Source organism: Anastrepha obliqua, chromosome 2 (genome assembly GCF_027943255.1).
Source record: "Anastrepha obliqua isolate idAnaObli1 chromosome 2, idAnaObli1_1.0, whole genome shotgun sequence".
Taxonomy (NCBI): Eukaryota; Metazoa; Arthropoda; class Insecta; order Diptera; family Tephritidae; genus Anastrepha; species Anastrepha obliqua.
Genome location: NC_072893.1, coordinates 60,691,184 through 60,719,146, shown reverse-complemented (window position 1 = coordinate 60,719,146; position 27,963 = coordinate 60,691,184). Strand labels below are relative to the sequence as shown.

The 27,963-nt window shown below is 35.5% G+C and overlaps 1 protein-coding gene across 2 annotated transcripts; it reads left to right on the top strand.

The window, feature by feature from the left end:
• Positions 1 to 351: 351 nt before the first annotated feature.
• On the top strand, positions 352 to 27,126 carry LOC129238783 (serine/threonine-protein kinase SIK2). Of its 2 annotated transcripts, none has more exons than XM_054873960.1 (15): positions 352 to 463; positions 4,142 to 4,299; positions 6,603 to 6,868; positions 7,014 to 7,130; positions 8,629 to 8,692; positions 11,797 to 11,912; positions 11,991 to 12,161; positions 12,222 to 12,345; positions 12,407 to 13,323; positions 15,321 to 15,551; positions 17,446 to 17,576; positions 17,816 to 17,928; positions 22,444 to 22,813; positions 22,882 to 23,854; positions 26,959 to 27,126. In XM_054873960.1, the coding sequence occupies exons 2-15, from the start codon at positions 4,182 to 4,184 to the stop codon at positions 27,049 to 27,051; spliced, it is 3,804 nt and encodes a 1,267-aa protein (XP_054729935.1). In that variant the 5' UTR covers positions 352 to 463; positions 4,142 to 4,181; the 3' UTR covers positions 27,052 to 27,126. The 2 variants fall into 2 exon arrangements, with proteins under 2 accessions (XP_054729935.1, XP_054729936.1); XM_054873961.1 differs by having other exon boundaries at positions 22,882 to 23,858.
• The last annotated feature ends 837 nt before the right edge of the window (positions 27,127 to 27,963 follow it).

Sequence of the window (27,963 nt, the reverse complement as noted above, 5' to 3'; positions counted from 1 at the left end):
AGCCAATTTATGTACGAAATGTTTACAAATAAACATAATTAAAAAAAAACCCTCCCTTATCGAACCGGAAAACTTATTGAACAACTTAGTATAAATATATTTTCCTAAGCATACGTGCTTTTGAAATAACGATAAAAATTATAATATTAAACTTAATTCTGCATATTGCCTTTACTTCCGGCTCAGTGCCTTTTACTGTTATACCAGATATAATTTCCAATAACGTTTTTTGTTAAGTGTAAAATACTGATATACACTTTGCGCATGGCAAAAGTGGAAAACTTTTCTTAAATGCAAAAAAAAAAAAAGTTTGCTCATTTAAACCTGTCAAATGCTTAGTTCTTTCAATACATAAGCATTACCAGCTATCGTTTTCGCTTTTCATAAAGTTTCATAAAGAATTTTGATGTAAAAATTATACTATTGTAAAATATACATAATATGCGACAATAATTGTAAGAAGGTACGTAAGTTAACCGTGAATAAAAAAGAGCTAAGTACCATTTATAAGACTTCGTTCGATGCAAATCACATTTTCGGAAGCTTGGGTTAATATCGGAAGTGTTAGGTTATCAGTGAATGAATGGTTTTTGCAAAAATTTGGGTATTTACATGTAAATATTATGCTCAAAACTCAATGCAATAACAGCCTAACAAATTTTCCAAATTACTTCAGCTTTCACAACAAACAAAAAAGGTGCAAAATGTGCATAAATCAGAAAACTAAGACTAAAAAATGCTGCATAAATCCTGGTGCATTATTCTTATTTGCTTAGCCAACAAAATATTGTATTAAACTTATATCTATATATATATTTTATATACTCCTACACGTATTCATCTATTGATTTTTCACACGATGATAGCATTATCAGTTTGTTCAAGTCTGCACAGCACAAGTCTGACTGCTTTAATGTATGCGATATCTAGAAATTTGCATGTATGTATATATACACGTGAAATGTAGCTGTATAAGTGGTAATATAGGTATGTAGGTATATGATACTAATATATTTTTACTTGCGTAGCCTTGTCGAAAATACAATTTGAACATGTGACCAAAAAATTCAGAAAAGGTTAAAAAATATCACAACTTAAAAATGGTGAATGCTAGTTTATCCACGCATAATTGTTTAAAAAATATTAAATATATGTAGTTTATGCATTTATATATGTACATATGTACATATATGCTGAATGAAATGTACATAAAAACCCACACCCTTCTACTCCAATAACGCTAACTGCACTGTTTGTTTTGGGTTTGTGGAAAGTTATATTTACCAGCAATATTTCGTTGGTGTGGCACAGGCTATGTTAGATTGATGCGGTTCCTATTCCCCACTCACAGTTAGGCCACAATGGACTAGTGATATCACTTAAATATTGTACTAAAAGTATAAAAGAATGTTCTTGCTGTACTATTTCTTTGATTTTCTTTAAAGTTAAACTACTGAGGCGTATTTAGAGAAATATTTTTGGAGGTAATGGGAACGGCGATCGCCGTAGCCGAATGGCTTTGTGCGTGGTTATCATTTGATAAGGCATGAACCATGAAGCACAAAATTATAGAAATGTTTTTTTCTAATAGTGGTCGCGCCGCGTCGCTATAAAAAACTAATAACAAAGCATCTTCCGTTCGGAGGCATACAACTGTGAATGCCTTAATTTGTGGAGCAACATCAAAACGCAAACCACAAATTAGAGAAGTTTAGTTAACCGTCTAGCAACGGGTGTCGAGTTTTAGACAAAGCGGCATTGTGGCAGAGAAAAATTTCAGGATAATGGAAAATTCCAAGGATATGAATCTTTCTTTTCTCTCTCTTCTCCCCTTTTCGAGTAAATTTTTTTTTATATTATAATAACCACTGAACTTAATAACTAAACTGATGGAGAGAAGTGGTGTTGGTGGAGTGACCTTTTCATAGAATTTCAGTTAAATTTGCTTCAATAACTTACAATCGGAATTCGTGACGCAGCTGCCGCAAGCCCTTCCAAGGAAAGACGATTTAATCCGGTACTTACAAGAGGATAGTGGTTTGAAACTATGAAGAGAAGAGTATCTTGCTGGTTCATTCGTGACATAGTTTCTAGCGGTGTCCCTATGACCTGGAATCCTCTCTTTAGTAGTGCATTACGAAGCTAGCTAGTTCAGAGCCTTTACACATTCGATGGTGTCTTTCGAAACATTTTTATTATGGTTTGAAGTAATGGTTTGCAAGCATTGGTTTGAGCTAAAGATCAGCCTTGGTTCAGAAGAAATTGTCAGATATATTCATATTGAAAATAAACTATAAATATATATTTTTTCGATAGTGACGACATTTGAGGGCTTGTTACTGTTTATTTCTACATTAACAGTTAAGCCCATTAGTGTATCAACATGGTTTTCGTAAATTATACTCCAACAACACAGCTACTAATGCTATAAATACCCAGATAAATCGTGAGCTAAACAGGAAGAACACTACTAAGAGGAGTATCGCTGAACTAACTGAATCAAACAGCGTTCATAGAAGTAACCTTGCCTCTGCTTTGAAAAATCGCATAGATGGTGTTGAAAACTAAGCGGCTTTCCCTGCTTTTGTTTTTTTTTTTGGTTCCACTGCAGAGATCCTAACACTTTCTCCCACCAAATGACACACGAATTTCAATCAAAAATAACCCGATGTTTTTACGACCTAAGACACATGCTGAAAAAGGCGAAAGGCAGATGGCTTAGTCTAACCAATGGAAAACTCGCCGGGATCATGAGTAAACGCGCATATGATAACAGATATACTAAATCGGTTATATCGATATAGAAGGAACTGTAGAACTTTAGTTGGTGTACTAACAGGGAATTGCCTAGTTGCATGCTTACAAGCTAAATCAGCTCTTAACGATACTTGCAGGAAATGTAATGAGCCGGGTACAAGACAAACCCTGGATCATCTAATTTGCTACTGACCGGCTCTCTCGAAAACTAAACTATGTTACCTGGGTGCTCTCAATTTTGAAAGACTAGAATGTATACCTGAATTGGTGCTTGAGCGACTCCTAAATTTCTCGAACAGTACCCGCATTTGGAGTGATGCTTATTTTCGCTAAAATAGGACTCCGATCTGGTATCGCCATGGTCTCTGCGTGGCTTCGACCACTCAGTAAAACTTAACCTAACCTATTAGGTCTTATCTTCGAAAGCTTGCTCTCATTCTCTTTGTATTATAACCTCCGTCATGCAAGGATGGTGAATTACGCAGCGTCAATTTACAATTTTTTCGCCAAGAACTATAAAGTACGCAGTGAGATGTGCACGCTGACGGTTAAAGGATAGTTTTCTCCAAGCAATTTTTGTTAGGATATTACCGTTTGATTCATTCGAATAACCAAAGGTAGTACCATATTTTTATTTCACACATGCGTGGCTGAAGCACCGTTCATTTCTTTACTTGCTACTGCTGCGAAAACCTTTTACATTGAGTCAAGTAGGTGCCCACAAACTTCTATGAGTAAGAGTATCTTTAAGACTAAAGAAAACAAAGGAGCAGTTACCTACTTATAACCTTGGACATTTAAAATTTTTCTTGTAATTTCATAAAATTTCTACAGAATTTTATTATAATAAATATTAATAAGATCTAAATTTTAACTATTGTAAATTCTCAGAAAGGCTTGTGAAAAATGTAAAATTTTTTGCCAAATTTGGAAATGTACTAGTGTAATATAAAGCAATTAAAATATATATATTTTACACCCTTTATTGGGTGTTTGGTCGAGCTCCTATTCCGATTTGTGGTATGTGTCTTGATGTTGTTCCACAAATGGAGCGACTTACAATTCTATGTCACCTCCGAACGTCAAATGGTTTTTTATGAGGAGCTTTTTCAAGCCAGAAAGGTTTGCCATTACCTGCCGAGGCTTTGCCATTACAACCGCTATTAGAAAAAATTTTTCTATTATTTGGTGTTTAATGCCCGGAGGGCACTTCTGAATGTTAGTCACACACCAACCAATTCTGCTACGGCGATCGTCTTCAATTAAAATAAGGTACTAAGGTACACAGGTGAAGAGATATTTCGAGTAACACCTAAAAGACCTTTAAAATATAGATATTATTTACATTTGCAAATATAACTTAATTTTAATTTTTAAATTACAGAATCATCATGTTTAAGCTCTTGCAGCTAAACTGAAGGATCATGAGTAACAATGAACGCAAGGAACCAACAAGTGAACTATCAGCTCCTTTGGAAGCACCGAAAACGAGTAATATAAAACAAACTAAGGAGGCTGAAAATGGCACAGACAACCAATATGGTAAGAAATTTGTTTGTTCTATTATATTTATACAGGGTCCGGCACTCGAAGTGTAACCAATTAAAAAGGTCATAAATAAAGTTAGGAAAATTACTTTTATTCAATTCGAAGTAAAAATTGTGTGAAAATAATGCAGAATTAAGAATCAATTTACTTTTGCTCGATATGACCACCTTTTGCCTTGACTATGGCCTTGAGACGGTCCAGAAACGAATCGCAAGCTGCCCGAATGTGACTTGCGGGTATTTTGGCCCACTCGTGTACGTTGTGAAGTTCGGAACGTTGTCTTTTATCCATTCTTGGTTTACTCGAGCTTTGTGAGACGGTGCCAAGTCCTGTTGAAACGTCCATGGTCTGCCACCGTCGTATCTGTGGCGGGTATTGCCTGCTGGTGGCCAATCGATGACTCAAATTCTGGTATGAACCGTCGGTCGAATAAACCCCATCGTATTGTGAGTTTATCAAATAAATTGATTTTAATGAAGTTTGTAATGGAGTCAGAAGTTACACTCAGTCATAACTAAGATCCGTTTGCGAAGGTTTTATCGTGGATTCTGAAATTTCTATTATATACATATATATATATATATCTGCCGTTCGGAGTCGGCTTGAAACTGTAGGTCCCTCCATTTTTTGGAATAACATCAAGATGCACACCACAAATAGGAGGAGAAGCTCGGCCAAACACCCAACAAGGGTGTACGCGCCAATTATATATATACATATATATGTATATAGTCTTTTAAATATGGTGTACAAAGTTCTATCCAGCGTAATGTGTGAAAGGCTGAAGTCCACTATCAACCAACTGATTGAACCTCATTAGTGTGGATTTAGGCATAGAAAATCGACAATTGGCAAGATATTCACAACACGACAAGTTTTGAAAACTCGACAGCACGAAAATTAGTGCCTATATGCCGTGATGTCTGAATTTGGTATGCTTGCAAAACTATAGGGTTTTGCAAACAGAGGAGTTATTTTTATATTCAAAGAAAAATGCTATTTTTAAATATAAATGACCGGATGTTTATTTCATTATAAACAGGTAGGTATGCCGTTAATAGTTGAAAATAACATTAGGCATCCTCCTTTTCATGAAATTTTCCATAACCGAATTGCAAAGAGGCAGCGCTATGCCCTCGATATCCTCACGAATTCCATCTTTGAGGCCTTGAATTGACTTTGGGCTGTGGGTGTAGACCTTCTATTTCACGTGGCCCCAAAGAAAAAATTCATAAGGTGTTAAATCTCAAGATCTCGGTGGCCATCAAAATACTGCACGCCACGTGAAATGGTTCAAAAAGTGAACAAGCGACTTGAACGAAATCCCTCGCGAAAGGGCAATCAAATGACGAAAAGCTGAAAATATCTGACCGTCGCATCCGCGGCATACTGAAAAATGATTTCAAAGTCAAGCCTTACAAGATCCAAAAGGCGGTGTGATCTCACACCACAGCAGCTACAAGTCAGACGTGAGAGAGCGAAGGAGTTGCTTCGCTCGGTCGAAAGCGGTAAATTTCCGAACTTTGTGTTTTTTGACGAGAAAATTTTTGAAATTGAGCAATTTGTAAACTCTCAAAACAATAGGGTTTATTTGACCGAGCATTCATACGAGAATTTGAGTCATCGATTGACCACCAGGAGGCAACACCCGCCACAGATAATGGTTTGGGCCGCTATAACCGCAGAGATCAAGGTAAAGGGAAAGTATTCTGGAGGGTGCTTTGAAGCCGTGGGCAGACAAACATTTCGGTGGAAGACCATGGACGTTTCGACAGGACTTGGCACCGTCTCATAAAGCTTGAGTGAAAAAAAAATGGCTAAAAAACAGCGTTACGAACTTTATAAACTGCACAAAATGGCTCTCAAACTCAAATGGTAATTCTCTTTGGGCCGTTTTGGAGAGGAAGGTCCGAACTAAAAGATTCACCAGTCTCGAGGCGCTGAATAAAAACCATTGTCCACGAGTGGGCCCAAAATACAAGTCACATTCGGGCAGCTTGCGATCCCTTTCTGGTGATCATATCGAGCAAAAATAAATTGATTCTTAATTCGGTATTATTTTCACACATTTTTTACTTTGAATTGAATAAGAGTAATTTTCCAAACTAAATGTATGGCCTTTTTAATTGGCTACACTTCGAGTGTGTACACTTATTTCAAAGCAATATCTGTTAAAAGCAAACAAGTTTTTTGTCAAAAGTATACATTTACTTACTGTAATTAAATCGGACTGGCCCATGAATCATATTTTACGGAGGGAGTATTTTATTTAGCAATAATATTTCTTTCTATTTTAGAGAAAGGGATTTCTCGAGAAGTGCCGGCAAAAACAGGGCCCTCGAATCCGAACTCGTTTGAAAGCACAAGCACGATACAGACGAAGACGATTTCTGTGCATGAGGATGTTGCTTCAGATGCAGTGACTTTGAATGCGTTGTCTTCGAAAGGCGCATTAAAACCAAAGGAACCAATAAGAGTTGGTTTCTATGATATCGAGAGAACGATTGGCAAAGGAAATTTCGCAGTGGTCAAACTTGCACGGCATCGAATAACTAAAAATGAGGTAAAGCGAAACCAACTTGTTGCTTTACTTGGTTGAATTGTTCGTTAATTTGCAAAATTATACGGAATGTTCAAATATTTAAATGCTTATAACTTTAAAGAAATTATTACCTACCTTTTTTGTAATAACATTCAATTTTAATTAGGTCGCTATAAAAATAATCGACAAGAGTCAGTTGGATTCCATAAACTTACAAAAGGTGTACCGAGAAGTTGAAATAATGAAACGTTTGAATCATCCACACATCATTAAACTTTATCAGGTAATCTGAAAATAAAATTATTATCAACAATAATCCTGAAATGCAATAGATATAAAGATATTAACTCATAATAGAATATGGGTTACTATGTAGAACATTTTTAAAAATACATACACTGGTATTTTAAGTGAAACCATCGGTAACCATTTCTATGCGTCTGTTCAAGATAATCGGAGGATAGAGGCGAAGATATTCTGGCAGAAACTGTAATTGAATTGAAATTCATTCGGAAGTGGTTTACAGAATCAGTCCGATTGCTTTCGAAGTAATAGCAGTAGCTTCTATTAGGTTTTACTTTAAAGCTTTTGCCACTTGTATCGAAACCAATGAATAAAGTTTATAGTGCCAATGTCTTGTTCTCTGCCGCTTATGAGTTAAATCAGGTGGTGCAAATTCAACCAAATTTACTTTGGTTTTGAATAACTTTTTTTACTAAATAAAAAAATATGATTTTGAGTTACGGAAATCTGTATTTTTAACTTGGCGCACTCTATTGCTTGTTTGTTTGTATACTGCACCTGTCCATTTTACATTATGAATATGATTGACGTTCGATACCATTTGTAACAATTACAAATCTTCCGCAAAAGGTGATTAATTTTGCGCCACCCTGTATATGCGGTTTAAACGGTTGTGAGGACAAAAATGATAAGCAACGCATTCAGTTGGGTATGAGTTTATATGGGAGCGGCTCTATATTTTGCAGTACAATATTATTTTGGAAAAAATGTGAAACTAATTCTAAACAGCATAAATTCCTTTGTCATAATACCATATTTTCAAAATTATGTAAAATTACTATTCTGCACATTTAAATGCTGCATACATATCTATTACTTCTGCTAAATGTGCAAATTTAGTAAATTCAATGCATCAAAAATATGAAGAAGTCATAAATTTCTCAAGGAACGTTTCTCAAACTCGTTGAAATTTTATAATTTTGTTAAATATTTAGAGAATAGGTTTTTTATTTTCTTAATTTGCAATAATTGCTTGAACTTGTAAGGCACAAAATATCCAGAGTTTTCAAAATTGATAAATTTCCATGAAAATATTTATTTCTATTATATTTTCTCAATTACTGCAAGAGCGTCATAATCCAAAAAAACCTAAAAATATCGAGGAAAACGGCTTCAAAATATTCCACATACTATGCCTTTAATGCCCATTTTTCATCAATTTCATCAATTCTCGATGCAGAGGATATAGAAATTGGCACCTTCCGAAAACCGCTAATTTATTTTTGGCGCTTTTGACAATTGGGTGACGTCAGTACAGAAAGTAAGCAAACCTTTGTGTGAACATTTACGCACGTGCAGCAATCTCAGTTTATCCTTAGGGAGGGTTATGAGTTGGCTGAACCTAAAAAACCTTAAAAAAAAACAATAACCACAAATATTGAAAATGCTGATCTTATTTACATAAATTATATATAAGTATAGCATATGTAAATATATTTCATTGTAATAAATAAATAAATCAATGTATTTATTTCCAGGTGATGGAAACGAAAAATATGATTTATATAGTTTCGGAGTACGCCAGTCAAGGAGAAATATTTGGTAAGAAAATAAAAATACTTATAAAAAAATTTGTATTATACAAATGCTTAGAAATTTTTCATAACACTCAGAAAACAACCAAGAAATCATTTTAGCCAACAAATTTAATGGTATTTTTTATAACTATTTTTGGTTACCCCTACCGACCCTGAAGGCTATGAGCACAGGGTAGTGACTTAACTCAGCTGCACCAGGAGTAGTACAAATGAGTCCAACTATATGACCTAAGCGGCCAATTGATAGATCGGTTTATTGATTCCCCTACCAAAGATCCATTGCAGTAAAGTGATAGTTTCAGGTAGAGATCGGCGAAAATGTGACATGTTTGTGACCAGTTTTTTTCACGCAAGAACTAGAGCAGTTTCCAGGGAAAATCACGCAAAGAGACAAATTGTTTAAATCGAGTTTGTACATTTTTATTACTCACTGCAACTAGTAAAAGACTAACTCGATTTTTGTTCAAAATTTCTGCTAAAATATTAAGTGCTTGGGCAAACAAAAAATGTTGGCTAGTGTCGGTAACATGAGCACATTTTGTGGTACTCAAGATATAACAGATGAGTCTCTGGAACTGTCTCGTTGGAACTATTTAGCACTTAGATTATATTGACATGGGGAATCAAAGGTTCACAAATAACACTAGCTTACAGTAGAACCCTAGATACCCGTGTATCAAGCAGTGGGAGTAGCTCTGTGCTCAACTGCTGAAATGTTTGTTCGACTTTTCAAGTTTTTGCGAAAATCGAGTAGTTGGCAAAAATTAGCAATTGTATTTGTCAGCATTATTTTATTGTATTTCAATAATTTGGGAAACTTATAAAAAGGGATGAAAAAAAGTCTAAATAATCAAAACAAGCATTGCTCACTGGAAAAAATTCGATATACTTGATATAATATTCAATTAATGAGCATCAAACAGATGTGCGGGTACTCGTTGCTCATACGCCCGAGCTGCTCGAAAATGTGCGAACAGAATCGGGAGCTCTATTTTACAGCCAAAAATCCAAGTACCAGCCTACTCAATTCCGATTTTGTTGTTGTTGAAGCAGCATATACATTCCTCTTACATGGGAAATGCTGCTGGAGTGACAGCCTTTGGCCGGATTTAAATAACGTAGCACAAACTGTTGTGGGAACATAAATTCCGATGCAAAATCGGTCGCTGAGTCCGAAATGCACATACATTTTTTCTATAATGTAGCTTTTGAGAGACATTGCCAAATAGTGGATTTGGATTAAAGAAAAAAATTTTGATCATAAAAATTTCAAATATGTGGAGAATCCGTTAACCGATTAAATTTGCTAAATAGTATTTGATTCATGCTTTAGTTTTCATTATAATTTTGATTACTTTTCATTATAATAATTTTCGAAATATTTAAAAATAAAAAAAGAATTGTATTAAAAGAAAAAATTACCATGTTTTTTAAATGTAACATAATATATATTATTTAGAAAAATTAAAATATACGTAAATGAAAAAAAGTTTAAAAGTTTTTCGCCTGAGAATAAAATTACTAATTTTTGCATTGACGATATTTAAGTAAAATTTCACAAGTGGCTAACAGTGAATCTTGTTATATCACTAGTTGTTAATAAATTTTATTTATTATATTGTATAAAACTATGTATTAACAGCATAAGTAAATGTTTCAAGGAGAGCAAGAATGCACGTATCAAACTTGAAACACGAACTAACAACATCTCATGTCGATCTTCGGACTCAGTGACCGATTTTATATAGAAATTTGATGGTCTAGTTCATGGGTAAAAAAAATCATTAATTATTTGTAAGCCAGAGTAATGGTCTGTAGTGCTTACGATCAATATTTACTAAAAATATGAACTAGTATTGCCTTTAGCATTCAAGCCATAAAGTGACTTTTACGTAATTTAATGGGGTTTTGGAATTTCTTGACGGTTTTTTCACTTGAAATACGGCAGTTTTTTTATGCCAATATCCATTAAACTAGAAACGATCGTAATCGCTTAATGATAATTAGACGTGAAACAACCGGTTCATCTACTTATATTAAAATAATAAAATCCCGATTGTTACTTCTTGAACGTTCGTTAAAAAATGTTTTGAACTACCATTATAAATCTCATTTGAATTAACGATATTAAGCAACTATTTTAGATACTCTGAAGGAATTACTTGCTAAAAACTGATTGACATCTACATATAGTTTTTGGACATTCTTGGTCCGCTCTACTATTTAATATTGTTTGATGTTAAACTATTGCTTACGTTTTTCCCCATACAAACCTGTGGTTTCTAATATACATACACATATTTGCACATTCACGTATAGGTCAGAATACGCCAAAAAGTAAGCAACGCTCCCTATACTCACTGTACTGGATGAGATCGCTCTTGCGTGTATGCAGGTTCATACATGTTTGTTCGGTCTCTCTACCCAATGTAGGGGAACCGTGTTGCGCGCTGCTACTAAAATAGTCATATTTACATACATATGTACATATGTACATATGTATCTCAAAAACTATTAAGGTCTTTATAATTTTTTTTTGTTTCTGTCTTTACATAAAATGTATTAGCGTATGATTATAAATATTAGTTGACATTGCACACATACATATATATGTCTAATAAATTCAAAATTGAAATTCAAACTTTCTTTATGAAACTTTCAGAAATACGAATACATATGCATTAAATTGCTTAAAAAACAGACGAAATCGACTAACTATTAAATTTCTTCGATTTTTTTTAGACAAGAAGTATGTTACATTTTTTTCGTAATAATTAAATTTACTGCTAATCGATATTAGCTGTAATTTTTATTAAAACCCGTTCGGCAGTTTCGGAGCTGTTAAATAAAAAAAATATATGTATGTATGTATATTGCACTAGTTTTCAACATGGCTTAGCTAGCGCCATTTTCAAAATTTTCGAAATCTTTTGGAATCTCAAAGTTATTCATACCTTGTTGACTATGATTTTCCAAAATTTAAAAAAAATGGGAGCACTACTTGCACGTTACGAAGTGTTTTCTTTAAATATATACTTACACATTTCTTTGTACTTATTCTCATAGATTATCTCTTATTAAACGATTTAAAAAAATTGCCATCCTTAGATTACATAGCAAAATTTGGAAGAATGTCAGAAAATTCTGCAAGAACTAAGTTTTGGCAGATTTTATCGGCGGTCGAATATTGCCACAAGAAAAATATTGTACATAGAGATTTAAAGGTAATGTTTGACTAAAAATATTTACATACTTAAACTGAAATTAATCAGCTGAATAACATTTAAAAAAATTTCGCTTAGGCTGAAAACCTTCTACTTGATATTAATATGAACATAAAAATAGCGGATTTCGGGTTTTCTAACCACTTTAAAATTGGTGAATTGCTAGCAACATGGTGTGGTTCACCTCCATACGCAGCGCCTGAAGTATTTGAAGGAAAGCAATATACGGGACCAGAAATCGATATATGGGTAGATAACAATTACTATATGTTTAGCTCTAATACGCACATCTATAAATTATTTTTTCAGTCACTTGGTGTGGTTCTTTATGTACTTGTTTGTGGAGCGTTGCCGTTCGATGGGTCTACTTTACAAAGTCTAAGAGATCGAGTACTTTCAGGACGATTCAGAATTCCTTTTTTTATGTCATCAGGTAGAAACACCATTTACTAATTCCATTTGAAAACATTTGTAAAATATGCTAAATATTTCAGAGTGTGAACATTTGATTCGAAGAATGCTTGTTTTGGATCCATCGCGACGATACACAATCGAACAAATTAAAACTCATCGTTGGGTTTGTGGAGAAGCTCGTGACACTGGTGGCATGATCCAATACAACGTGAATATGGATGGGACTTCGAGTATTGAACCAAATGAAGACATACTAAGGATCATGTCTGAATTTGCTGGCATTCCACCAGAAAAGACTAAAACAAGTTTGAAAAAGAACAGCTACGATCATGTTGCAGCGATTTATTTACTACTACAAGATCGAGTAAACAGCAAGAAAAACCTTCAAGAATACTCAAAACGCTTAACAGATAATACACTGCCAAGGGTTACATCAATGAATCCCGTGGGGTATCATGGATCTTCAAAGTTACTACATAAAACCAGACCTTCGATAGACAAACAACGAGTTAAGCAAACTTATACTACACAAAAGGAAAAGACAATATCACCACTGCCAAGTGTAGATGAGGTTAAGTTTGGTAGTTTCCCAACAAAGTTCTCTCAAAAAATCTCAACCGATTGTGATAATCCGCAAGTCCATGAACATAGTAAGAATTTTAGTTCAACGACACTTAGAAGTTATGATCATAAAGAAGCGCAAATAAGTCAAGTATCAACAAAAGGACGACCGGTGCCCCTTAAAATGACTCGGTTAAGCAGGCACAATATTAGTTCAAGTCAGCATCCGATACCATCATCATATAGCACAGACAATAAATTACATACAGTTAATGAAAAGTGCCGCCAAGAGAATGTACCTTCAGTTGAATATTCAAATGGCCCATTAGCTGTGCCAAGTGTCATTAGCGAGAGTCCATCTCATTCACTCCATCAAAATCTCAGAGAGTGCATTATTAAACAAAGTACGGAAGATTGCCGCCTGCTTTTACAACAAGTAATATTCTTAACCTCTTAAACACTAATTTTTACAATACATTAGAGGTATTCGTTTAAAGGTTTAAGTGCCTGCAAACAGCCAGCGTAAGTTTAGGGATGCATTCTTGCCAATTATAAATTGCTAGTGTCTTAGAGCTGATAAATCGCAGGAACGTTCATATAATAGCGCATTTAGACGAATACCTCTATTAAAAAGAATACCTTATACAAGATGTAGTAAAAAAATAATCAAAGGCAGGTCATATTTCTAGGTTATGATGGCCAATCCTCAGTTCTAACAAAACTTAGGTTTTAATTTAGGTTTTTGACGTATTTTTAGTAATTTCTAGAGTAGTCTGGCTCGGCTGAAGATCCGAGGAAAAGTAACACACAATTGAAAATTAGTTGAAAAATTGAAATGTGAGTTTTCAAAGAACTACACTAATCTTTTGGCCCATGACTCTCACTTACTATATCTTATTTTTTTATTATGTTGACTTCACACATCTATAGTTAGTGAATAAAAATAGTACAACCATATTTTTTGCAACTTTTTTATAGTTTGCTTCATTTTAGTATTTTTGTTTTTTGCTGAAATGCAGATCATCTTCTAACAATAACAGTTAACTCAAACTAAAGAAGCAACCGATATTTTACCAAAATTTTTAAATTTTTCAATAAATTTTTTTTATTTGTAGTTTTTTAATCCATTAAATATTAGTATAATTTGGTGCAAGCTTGAAGTGGCTGCTACGAAATGTTGGAAGTTATAAGGTTTTTTTGCTGAGGCTGCTCCATATAGCGTATTAATGTAAAGTTGTGAAGTTTTTTTATATATAGAATGGGCAATACTAACATCTTTATCAGAATGGAAGTAAGTTAGCCTCGCAGATGATAAGCAGGCAGCAATTAGTAAATAGTTAGTACTGCATTAAGAAATATCTAAAGGTCTTTCAGCAAAATTCAATGCAACGAATATCTGTTCAGTGTTTGTGAACACTCTTGGAGGTTTTCGCCACAACCGGGATACCTAATTTGCATGAAAGGCTCAGCCATCTTATTATATACGCACATGGTGCAGAGCGACAAGGGAAACCACGCCGATTTAAAACCACGAACGGGAAATTAAATGAATTAATTCCAACTAATTCTAATTTACAATTCAAACTCATTCAAAGAAGTTGAATCACGCTGACACTAGACACCATTGGCAAAAATTATGGCACACAACTTTATGACATTACTTTTGTTCCATCCTGGATATGGCGAAATTTTGCGAGACTATCACTCAAAATTTTATTGTATAACTCCTAAATTGTTAATAGTAGGCACCTCAAAACTTCTCGATGGTTTTTTATGAAAGTTTAAGCTTATTTTTATGAATTTTAGGAATTTCTTTGTTTATTTTAAAATGTGGGACTTTGCTTTGAATATTTTTAGATAAATTTCATAATGATTTAGAGCAAATATAATACGTTTAAAACAACGTAGAAAAGAGTGCAAAAAAAGCACTGTACGATTTTTAGTGGCACTTACTGTATATTCAATTTTTCTGATATGTAATTAGCAGCCGCATTCAATGCGTTTGCAAACATTTCGCTATACCTAAAATCCGACTTCATTGCTTATTGTAAAAAGTCATTTCAAATAACTTTTGCAAGTTTGATAAATTAATGAACTGAAAAAATGCGCGTTTAAACAATGCACCAGTACACCAAAATTCTGTCATATTATTCCGTACCAAAATCACGGAGATTGAAGTGAAAAAATGAACGTAACTTTCGAGTGTCGTAATTGTAGATAAGATGTGGGAAAGAACTACGACTGGAATGTCAAAATAGTGAAGCTTTTTAAGCCTGATAAGTAGTCAAGTGATTCTTTGGCGGATCATATTGTTAGATCTGAGGATAGAGACTAGGCCGCTTTTCAGTCTTTAACTCTAGTAGATATAAGACTAACTTACATAGGTACTAATTCAATATAATTAAATTTGTAAAATTGTTAAATTTTTTACAGGCCACTGCCATTTCAGAATCTAAGACGTACGCGAATAGTGAAACCGAAATCGAAGCAGAAGTTCAAAGTGAATTAAAAAACGGTCCATCAGGTGCTAAGAAAATTTCAAGTTCAACTAGTTTCGATTCATCATCTAATGGACAAAAAGCTAAAGCAAATTTTCATTTCAAAATGTCGGCGGAAGCAGCGAAACTTTTCCAAACATTGCAAGAAAGTCCCCTTCCCATTGAGGTATGCTACTATAAGAAAATTTGCTATTATCTTATTGGTTTTATATTAAAAGCAAAAGCTAAAGTAATCTTTGTTTGCATATTAATGTCAAATGGAAACGTCTAATGGAAGCGAGATCGCCGAAAATTTGTTTTCCTCTGAGTTTTTGCTTAACTATCGCCAAAAATTTTTTCAATAGGGTTGATATCAGGCGACTGGGAAAGCCAATCCAACATCGCAATCTCATTTTGCTGTTTCCACTCTACGCACCTCATAAAGAAATTCTTGCCGTTGGGAGTCGGCTTAAAACTGTAGGTCCCTCCATTTGTGGAACATCAGAACGCACATCACAAATAGTAGGCGGAGCTCAGCCTAACGCCCAAAAGGGTATAACTGCAAGTATATGTATATGTATAAGTATATATACTCTATACACTTTCGGTTGCGATGTTTGGGATCGTTGCCTTATTGTAAAATCGAAAGCTGACTAGTTTTTCCAAACATGTGCTGACACCAGTTGACGGTAATAATGGATTTTAATAAATTTTATTCTTCAATACTGCATTCAAATTGGGGGTAAACACAAATAAACGGCCAAATTCTTTTCGGAGAAGCAGCTCCAAACATGAACCTTAACTGAACTCAATTTGTAAAAACGAGTGTTGCCGAAAACAATTTTGCCCTGCTACTGCTCGGTATTAATCTTTAAAATCACGAACAAATGTAGGTAAGCAGGGCTTGTAATATTTAGCCCCTCTTAGGCACAACAACTGCCATTGCGGTGAGATTGGATAACAAAACCTACCACTGCCGAGATGAGTCTACTACTGACCTAACTCAGCTTTTTTGAATGAGCAATAGAATAAAAACAAAATTTATATACTATATATTTGCAGTTGACTGGTTGACTTGCAGTCACGCATAGACCGGTTCAGTCTATAGCGATACCAGATGAAGTTCATTAGTGATGCGTATTGGAATAGTCAACCCGCGTGGTTCCTGTTTCTATTGCGACTTTAAGGAGACATTTCCAACCCACTACTGAGATGTTTTCCAATCCGTCAAATTGTTGTGCCTCGAAATATTTTAGACGTGTTTTGAATAACGCAGGGCATCCGCAAAGGGGAGGCACTACAATATCCCTTGAACTCTGCCCCCTACATTTCCTGCATTACCCGCTGGCCGGGCATACGCTGCTACTTTGTTATATTCCGTTAGCACGCCTATCATTATACTACAATCTTTTCGGTTTGTGATAGTATAAATCGAGTACGACGAATGTCATAATTTTAATCAGAATGTAAGCAAATAAACGAAACAACAACAAAAAAACAGATCTCTTTAACATCTAAGCCACCACGGATTGTAACGTCACAAAAGTGGCTTTTTGCGAATAAGTTCACGCGAAAAGAATTAATATAATGATAGTACCATTAACCCAAATTAATATTTTCCCGAATCGATATACTCACACCAGGAAAGTCACCTTTTTTTGCGACCACTCTAGTATGCCTCAATCCTGTTATCTTGAGTTAATACCTATAACCGTTTGCAATGCTACAAAAAGTTACTTTGCAATTTGGTCGAAGTATCATAGAAGATTGCAAGATTCCTGCTCCGTCTACTCCAACACTTGCCGTTAAAAATATAAGATTGTGCAAAATTAACCATCCAATTTTGTTTTTGATAACTTTTTTACTAAATAAAAAAAAAATGATTTTGAATGATGGAAATCTTTATTTTGTTCTGGTTCTCAAGTGTGAAATATAATAAACGTACGACGCCATTTGCAAAAATTATTTATCTTCCGATAGGGTGATTAATTCTGCGCCACCTTGTATAACAGTTTATTGTATAATTATAGCCTTAGGCTTTTACATTATGCCGTCAGCACTTTATTCGTCCTCACTTACAGAAATTAGATGCTAATGAGCCCGTGTCAAGTAAATCAAACTCAGCCATAAATAGAAGTGTCTCTCCTACAAGTATGTCTACAGCTCACAACGGTTGCACCTCAAAATCATCTCAGACTGATTCCAAATGCAGGTAAGCGTATATGGTTATGCAGTAGACAGCAACATAAATGAAATACTGTACATTTGTCTCGTAATATATTTCACCCACATACATACGTATACATTAAAATGTGGTATTGAGAACTTTAACCTGAAAGCATAAACCTTTAATACCCTGAATACGCAATTGCCAAGGCATTCAAATTATCACAACATTATAAGTCCAAAATCAATTTATTCACTGCTTTAAGAGTTGAGAATTATTTGCAGGAAATTTTGTAACGAAAAATGTGCATCCAGACTGAAGTCAACGAAAATGGCCCCACAGTGCAGCACTAGTACAGACGAGGGTTGTGAGGCAGATCAAACAAATGAAATGAGAGGTATGAAACGAAATTAAGTGTAAACATACATATATATAATAGTTCTATTTACTTATATATTTGAAGCATAGGTTATTTATTTAAGATGTACAGCATGGGGAAGAATTGGGTGAACTTTTAACAAATTACTTTGTCCGTCAATTGTGTTCAGTAATCATTCTCCCTGGTCGGTGCCTTTGTGAATAAGCATTTGGTATGACTTTGAAAATCATCCTCAAACTCTTACGACCTTATAATATCTCGAAAAATCACCACTTGGTATGACTTCCTTGCTCCATACTTTTTTAAAACTGGAGGCGATACCAACGTTACTTCAATGGTGAGCGCTACAGACGAATGATTCGACACTTTTTGTGTGCTCGCCTAAGTGCTGAATTATTATGGAACGAATTTCTTAATTTTGGGGAAAGATGCAGAAGTAACAGTACTTTGACGGATTTAAATCAAGATATTTACGGTAGTCGGGGGTAATGAAAAAAAAAAAAAACAACAACGTGGTAAAACTATTGTTGTTGTAGCATCATAATCATCCGCTATAAATGTTTGGGGAATGCTAGTAGAGTGACAGTTCTTACTTACTTACTTATATGGCCTGATTATGGACCACAACTCGTAACCGGATTAAGGCCGACTACAAGAAGTATTGCCAGGCGTCTCTGTTTTACATGCGCCTTCTCCAATTTGTTACACCGAGGGCTGAGAGGGTTCCCTCGACTTGGTATTTCCATATTTCCTTCGTCGTTGTCCTTTAACTTGCCATCTGAACCACTTCTTTGCTAGAGCTTCTGCATCCATTAACTCGATACGGCCCAACCAGCGCAAGCGCTGAATATTGGTGCGTTTAACTATGCTCACATCGTCGTAGTACTCATACAGCTCGTGGTTTATCGGCGGTAGTAGTTATCGCCAACACAAAGAGGACCGAAGATTTTCCGAAATATCTTTCTCTCGAATACCTTAAGAGCGGCTGCATTAGTTTGCGACACAACCCATGCTTCAGCATCATAGAGTAGTATGGCTACGATGAGCGTTTTGTAGAGGGTCTCTGCTACACATTTGCTTACTGAGATCATAGTAACTCCTATTAGCAAGCGTGATTCGTCGGTTTATATCTATGCCGACATCGTCTGTTGTTGTGATGGCGACGCCAAGAAATATAAATTCCTTGACAATTTCAAAAGCATAGTTGTCTGCTGAGTGACAGTCCTTAGCCAAATATAAGTCCCGTTCGTTCTGGTTATGTAGAACCAACTGTCATGGCAAGGAACATGGGAACGTCTTCAATACTGTTTCAATAGACTTAATTTTTTTTTGGAAAATTACAATAACAAAGTCACTGGGCTTCACATTTCATACATACGGTGGCTGATCGATGACAAGTATACCGTTTCTTTGCTTGAAATACTGTAGTCGCCCCAAATCGTTTTTCCACAATTCCAGCAATTTCTTGCATATGCGTTCAGAAAACGCCTCAAGTCCTCCAAATCATAGTTTTAATTCATATACGTCAAAGCGCTGCATCCAAAAGCTCTGCACAGCAAAAGCAACTCATTACAAGTGTCTCCATTTTTGCAGAACAAATTAATGATGCACAACACAGAAAATTTTGAAGAAACATTTTGATAATATATATACATTCTATCAAAAAAGTACCGGAAATTGTTCAATAAAACGCAGAATAATTGTTAATCATCAAAATTTATTTTGTCGTTTTCAAAATAGGCTCCACTCGAAGCAATACACATAGGCCAAGCAATACATTAGTTCAGTCATCAAAGCACCTTCTAAACGCGTTTGAAGAGATCTTCTTCTGCTCCTTCAGCGAATTCTCCTTAATGACCTCTATGGGAAAATGTCACAGGAGGCTAAATCCAGTGAATACGGTGTTGGTTCGATGATATTTGTTTAGTTTTTGATTAAAAAAGGGTTCACAATATGAGCCTTTTGAGACGGTGCGTTATCATGGTGAAAGTTCCATGAGTTTTCTTTCCACAAATTGGACCGTTTCCTACGGGCATTCTTTCTCAAACGTCGCATAAATTCCAAATAATATTCTTTATTTACCGTAGAACCATTTGGAATTCCGAGTGCACAACATCATGACAATCAAAGAAAACGAGTAGCACGACTTTCACTTTTAACCGACTTTGACGTGGTTTTTTGAGTTTCAGCTCATGTGGATAAGGCCATTCAGCCGCCTGTTGACTGGATTGCATGAGAAACTCATATATCCACATCTCATCACCTGTTATGATGCGCTGTATAAATGTTGGGTCCGAATTCACTTGCTTAAGCATGTCTTCAGTCACCTTCTTCCGATGAATTGTTTGAAAGAAATTGAACTATCTTGGAACGAGTCAAGCAGCCACACGCCTCATACCCAATTAATGGTGTAAAATGTTGCGAATTGATTCGTGAGACACGCTTAGGTCACGAGCTACCCACCTCAAACTTAAATTATGGTTTGATGGTTTTCCAGCACCATTTCCTTGACTTTGTCATCCGTTGAAGACGTTGATGGGCGACCAGATCGGGGTAAATCTTCCATGACTTCTCGACCCTCTGCAAAAGCCTTATACCACTCGTAGACCCGTGTTTTTGACAAAGCACACTCGACATAGGCTTTCTGCAACATTTTCAACGATTCGGAACACGAAATCTCGTTCAAAACACAAAATGGAGGAATGTGTCTTAATCCTTGTTCGATATTTAGACATAGAGTAGAATGGGGTAAGATAGGTCATTTTTTTTGGAGAGCTCTTGCTACGGTGTTTTTGCATTGATTTTGAAAAATAAGCAAGATTTTGAAAGGTTATTTATCTGCTAATATTTTGGTTATACTGACTTATGTTTGGCTAAATATTTTGGAAGCTGCATTCAATAAGACAAAGGTACTTTTTTCCGATATTTTCAAAATCGGGGGGCACGATAGGTCACTATATGTGAGGGGAAAAGAACAATGTACATGGCTTGGAAATTAACGTTTTAACTTTTATTTATAGAGTATGAACACTGCACATGTTATAAAAGTTAGGAATTTTTCTATAATTCATTTTTCTTCTCTTCTTTGGTCAATTTTTGGCGTTTTTGTATGAGCTTCTGCCTCTTTGCAGCAGAATTGGGAAATTGTTTTTTTGCTTCCGCGTCCGATTTCTTCTGAGCTGCAGCTGCTTGCTCAGCGCGTAATGACTCTAGTATCACTGCATCTGTGAGAAGTGCAGCTTTACGTCGCTTCCGGCCTCGATTTGATGGTTTGCGCAGTGGAGCTTTAGGAAACGGCCGAATGTCCTCAATTGGAATTAATAGGTCGAGATTCGATCGATCTGGCTCTTGATCGGCATTCGATAAAACAGGCTCTTCATGGGCATTCGATGGACCAGTCTCTTGGTGAGCAATCGATGGACCAGCCTCTTGATCTGGTTCGTCCTCGTACGGACGATCAGTTATGAATGCTGGCGTGAAATAATCTTCCGAAAAAATGTCGCGATTAAATGGCCAAATGCCAGTTGATCTGAATCCAGTGATGATATTCATGCTGGAAGCACCTTTCAACAAGGGTTTAGCAACCAGTTCAGCTATTCGGTCGATGGTAATAGGAATGCTGGAATGATTTAACATCCACGCCTTGCAGGAATGGTCAAAATAAGTTTTGAGCGGCCCAAATACTTCTCTATCGAGAGGCTGCAAACGATGGCTGGTGTGCGGAGGTAGAGTTAATACTTCAATATTATTATTCTTACAAAAGTCTAATCCAGCAATTGTCACGTAATGTTTCGAACGGAATTTTAAATTGTTTAGAGACTGATCGAACACTAGTGCCATCTCGGACTGCAGCGATTGCGTTTTTTACGTCCTCTTCACTTCGTTTCGGCGTTTTTCGCACATAATTACGCACCATTTTGCTGCAAAAACAATTAAAATTTATTTTATTCAATTAAAAGTAGTGACCTATAATGCCTCCAGACGACTGACCTATAGTGCCCCCAAGCACATGTTTTATGTTAGTGTCGATATTTTTTTTTAAAACAAAAATATCAAAAAACTAACACCTTATTCGTGTTCAGCATTATTTTCTACGTAAAATAAAACTCACCTGACAAATATTTACATACATTAAATGCACTGCACCGTAGAATAAAAAAAATGCTATGTCGGAGAAAAGCTCACAAAAAACTGAACGACGTCAGAACTAGGATAACTAATCAATGGTGACGGCCGAAGTGACAGTCGCGAACGTTGTTCCCCACCACGTATTCAATTCACATAAGACGAGTGACCTCTGCAAAAACAGTGCGACGAAGACCCCACCTACCTATTGTGCCCCCATACCTATCTTACCCCATTCTACTCTACATATGTATGTGTAATGCCTTCTTTTCAAATTAACATTTCCCGATATTTTTTTTGACAGAATGCACCTATAAATTAAATTCAATTTTTAATTTAAATTTATTTTTTATGCAAAATTCTTATGTACTCTTTGAATGTGTTAATTAAATTTACGCATCATTCTAGACTGTTCGCAATCAACCTCTGATCTAACTCAGCGAATGCAATCTTATGCCAGCAGCAGTTCATCGAGCGGAGTAATAGCAAGTTATTCAAAAAGTTTGAGTCAAAACCTTAGCCGCGGCTCATCAAACAGCAACTGTTCGGTTTTGGAAGGCATCGATTTAAACATGGCCACAAGCATCGATTTGGCAAGCAGTCTACCCTCGTGCGCCAGCAACACCACCTTGGCGACAGCGTCGGATCGTATGTCAGATCGTTCCATCTACAATAGCAATAATTCATGCTTTCATATGCCCGTTTCAAGTAATTCCTCGACGTTGTGTGCTAAGTCACCTGTGGTATGCATTGAAAAACGGTCACCGATTCATTTTAGGTATTTGAAGACTTCTTCTCGAGTTTAAACATCACGATTTTTTGTACTTATAAATTTCAATCTTGCAGGGAAGGTCGTCGCGCCAGTGACGGTCTTGTTGCTCAAGGATTTGTTAATTCAATGACAATTTTAAATTCTGGCGTTGGTTATGGTAGCTATCGCTACGACACTCGAAAGCAGGATTGTTGGCTGGAATTGCAGCAGTTGCAAAAAGAAGTTGTGTCACTTAAGTCGAAATATCGTAGCAATAAAGTCCCTGTAGATGATGGCAACAGTTATCAATTTCAAAGTAGTCAATTTTACTCAATACCAAATAGACTGTCATTAGATTTACAACATCAATTTGTGCAAACGCCACATGCACCGAGAACTCCACATCTAGTACGTCCGAATCACAGTTTCGAAAGTGTAGATTTGCCTGGACCATTTTTAAATAATGTGCGCTTCGATGCAAGCAATCTATCGATGGCTGGCGCTGCACGGAGTGATATGACGTTATTGTGCAACATGAATCCATTGGTCATACAGCGACAGCCACTACAGCAACAGTTGCTGCAGCATAGATTACTGCAACAAAAGCGGCAACTATTACAAAAGCAATACGCTTTGGAGTCTCATATTTCGCGGCAGCAACAACATCTAATGCGTGAACAAGCTTACAAAGTAGGCCCTTCACAACAAGTTGTAGGCCAAGGTTTGATAGCAACCAACTTCGAGTCGGCGGAATCATGCCCACCTAGCAATATTTTTTTAAACGGCTTGAATGTCTTCGACCGAGGTACAGGAAAGTTGCAACAATCATCAATAATTCCACTGCCCTATGGCCCAACCATCAATAACTACATGAAGACGTCATATATAAAACAGCAATCCCAAGACCTATCTATGGTAACAATGCCTACGAAATATATACCGCCGTTAAGTAGACACGCGTCAGAGACATGGAGCTCACTACCAACAACAGTGCATAGTAGTCAATTGAAAAAAGCAGGCAAATTAATTGAAAACGGCGGACGTTTAGCGCCACAGTTTCATGCAAATGTAGGTAACTTTAATCATATAAATCATATAAAAAGCGGTGTCTCGCCAAAAAAAGGTGCGGCTTAAAGGAAAACTTAAGGGGTTAAGGGTATCAGAGGCCCGAACCCGAAATGATGGTTGCTTAGTTTACAAAAATAAAAACATAGCATTTCAACTTGATTTAGCAAAATTTCAAAAAAAAAAATAGTAATTGTAAAAGTTATCGCTGTTTGTGTGGAACCCGTTTCTCTAGAAGTCCCTTGCGGTGATCATCACAAGTCCTTGGAGATTCATCTAAAATCAATCGGACAAGCGAAACTAGTTTTATTAATAGATAATCTTGTGCCTGATCGAAGCTTTTTTTTTTCAAAATTAACAGTACGGCGGCCTCAGAAAATGTTTTTTAGATTTTCGAGAAAGAAATTGTTTAATAAAAATCGAAATTTTTGATAAAAAAAATCCTTGATTAGGCATGAGTTTTTTATGATTTTCAAAGGCAGTATAAATTTTATTGAAATCTACCAAGCTTTAAGTTATAGTGATCACCAGTTCAAAAAACACAGTTTTGAGAAAAACGCAATTAAAGTTGTGCTACTTGCTCTCGAACGCTCCGGAGCGCCCGAGCGCCCTTTGTTAATTGTTGAATAACTCAAAAAGTAATATATTTGTTGGATTTACTTCAAATTTTCACACAATATTTTTAAGATACTATACTTTAAGAAATTGCAAAAACAAAAAATCCAATTTTTTTTAGAATTCTGACTACCCCTAACCCCTTAATAACTCAGGTAAATCTTGATCGATTTAGACTTGTTAGGTGTCATTGGAAAGGTATTTGGTTTAGTTCATTTATTGTCGGAAGTCTTAAAATTCAAATATAAGTATTGAACGGTCGGGACGGAATATTCGTTGGCATTTCTTGTGTCAGGTGGATTGAAGTTTTTCGATTCACTTTTATTGCGGCTATGTTGTACGACAAAAACGACCGTAAATAATATATAATATTAGTTTGGTGCATTATTTTTGCGTAAAATTTCGCGCAAATGGCTTAAAACTGTTTAATGTGCTATTTTTAGTGCAAGGGCGATACTACGACTACTAACATGTCGGTCAACTTCGATAACTTCTATGATTTTATCGAAATTATCGACATTTTTCTTTAACATCAAAATGCCTGAACGGAATCGACGAAACCAAAATTGCACGTAATTAGCTATTCCAGTATCGGCACCATAAACACCATTCCCAATTTCAGCTGCCTGGCTTGCAAAACTGTAAAATGTTGACTTCCATTATTAACACCCTGTAACTCACAACTGAAAGGAACAAACAAAAACAGCAAAAACATATTTTTATTGTGAAATGTTTCCTTGACAAGGAGAGTAAACTTTAAATTGTTTGATCGACACTTTACGAGATATCGATCACTACAGCCATCTACCGAGAAAATAATATATTTCTTTTTCCTCAAACTAAAATATAAAATTTTGCGAAATCGTAAATTTTCATACAGGCTGTGACCTCGTTAATAATAGGACCCGAGCCCTTCCTTGCTATGGAAGAACACATTATCAAGTAGAAACTCAGAAGCGAAGAGCAAAGGCTAGGAGACATGAGCTGGCACGAAATTCTGCGACTAGTCCCCGGAGACTCCAGCACGCCTTCTTCTCGAATGTGACGGTATACTGCGAAGAAGGTTGAGACATCTCGACCGGATGTAGCCTGAAGAAAGGCACATACACTCAACCCAACCCGGCTCTATCTTAGGTTAATTAAGGGAACTGGGTTTGGATGAGTTACTGGAATGAGTAGAGCGCACAAAAGACCATAAGGCGTACAAACTTCATTTTTATTCATTCATTTATGGTTTTCGGCAAAATTTAACAAAGTTTTGTAGGTTTTCTACTAAGCACCTGCCAATTGAGACGATATCAAAACTCTCCAAACAAAACGCTGCTACTACATAAAATAAACTCGAAACTGAAAGACCGAGTAGTCAAAATACTCGAATAATTCAGAGCTGAAGGGCGCTTTTTTACAAGATTTTTATGATGGCCATTTAAAGATATCACATCAATAAATCAAGATTCGTTAAACAGAGGCCAATTATTAAAAATAAATTAGTATCGATTGTAAAGGGTGATCAATTAAGAGGTATCGAATTATAAATTGAAATAAAACAACGAAAATTATAATTTAATGGGTAATCTTCATTTTTTTGTGTAGAACCATTTATGACATTTTTTAAGATAATCCCTTTCAAATGCTGGTTGTAACTGCGCCGTAATTCGGCTTTTTGTAAACACCAATTTTGAATGATTCGCTGGTATTTCATGAATAATTTTAGTAATTTTGGCTCTCAATACCTCAATCGAAGAAAAAGTCGTTTATCATGGCGCGATAGCGTTTGCCATTCACTGTTACATTTGCGCCAGCCTCGTTTTTGAAAAAATATGGGCCGACGTTTCCTCCAGCCCATAGGCCGCACATTGTTTTCAATGGATGTAATCGCTGCTCTTCAATGGTTTGTTCTATGTATTTAGCTTGTCAGTAGTCACACGTGATCTGTCAGAAAAGCCTTATTGGAGAAACTACCTCCAATCTGATCACCCGTTATATCATTCAGTTGCTAAAATAGTGCCATAAATCAAACTCTTGTTTAATAACTATGCATAATTAACTATCAGTTCTTCTTTTATGCCGCGTAGAAAAATTATTGGCAGTATCTCAGAAGATGAAAATATGTTCTTACATTTACTTTTGAAGCCATAGTAAATTAAAAACTTTAAAGCCGTTTTCCTCGAATATTTAATTTTTTGAGTTCCGACGTTCTTCCAGTAAGCGAGCGATATGTATGGAGCAATATTGAATTTATTTTTCTAAATTAAAGCCTTAACTTTATTATATAATAGCTTTTATTTCTCTAATTAAAATTATATAAAAAATACAATTCGGCTCGATGTCTATATGTACAAGTATAACGGAATCATAAAATTACTTTCCGATAAATATTTTTGTTCTATTAATATTTATTATTCGCTTGGGAAAACGGTATCATTTGTTCATATGTAGGCTGAGACACCTTAATATGTGAGCATTAAAATTTTAAATACTTTTTCTTTCAGACAAACGTTTACACATCGAACTGGCAAACCGTCATAAGGCCCCTTAGTGAAAGCCCTATTCTTGAATTAGCCGAACATTTGGAGTCTGTATAATCATTGCATAATTAAACAATTTACATAGTTAATTCGTATCGAAAACAAGAACAATAAATTAATATCAATTACTTAATTGCATTTACACTTTAATAGTAATAGTTATTATTGTAAAACTATGCATAATATTGCTTAAAATAAACATCGATAGTTCTTATAATATAACTTAATTGGTTTGTTAACACATTATTCCAATTTTCAATATATATGAATGTACGCATATGATCTGCGAATTGAGAAATAAAATCAAAAACAATGGTGCACAAATGCCCCTATAGCGGAATAGCAAACTGCAAGGTATCCATAGTAGCCGTAATACTCTCTGCATGTTAAAACTCATAACTGGTAACTTCGCCCTCCCCTACTGTTAGTCAATAGTACTTAGTTATTATTATTATTATTTATTAGATATATCAAAATGCTTATACTATCTAAATATAGAGGAGTACTAGCTGCCAGGGCTTACGACTCTTTCGTTAAGTATATAATACCTGTGTTGATTTAGTTCTAATTATGGAGTTTAAATAATCTTTAATGACTTACATTGTTTCAGAAAGTTATATATTTTATGAATGTTTTCAGAAGAAGGTTTTTCAAGAAGTGCGGAGGGTTTAATGTCGCCAAATATTTTGATCCTGTGGCTTCGGAGATTGGGGCATCCATCTAGTAAGTGGTCGACCGTGGAAAGTAATCCACACCAAGGACATGTGTTTTTGGGTTTCCCTGTGAGGAGGTGTTCGTGTGTCAGGAGGATGTGCCCAATGCGTAACCGTATAAAGGTAGTGGTTTGGCTCCGAGTGTTATTATTTGGAAAGTGGGGCTTTTGTCCTGATGGGTTAACTTTGCTGTACCAGGATGAAAATTCTTTCCAATTCTTATCTTTCTCACTTTGAATATATGCTGCAACGGTCA

Coding starts and splice junctions, on each gene's coding strand:
- LOC129238783 (XM_054873960.1), top strand. CDS start 4,182: ATGAGTAACAATGAACGCAAGGAACCAACAAGTGAACTATCAGCTCCT. Junction 13,324..15,320: donor GCCGCCTGCTTTTACAACAA/GTAATATTCTTA, acceptor AATTTTTTACAG/GCCACTGCCATTTCAGAATC. Junction 15,552..17,445: donor AAAGTCCCCTTCCCATTGAG/GTATGCTACTAT, acceptor CCTCACTTACAG/AAATTAGATGCTAATGAGCC.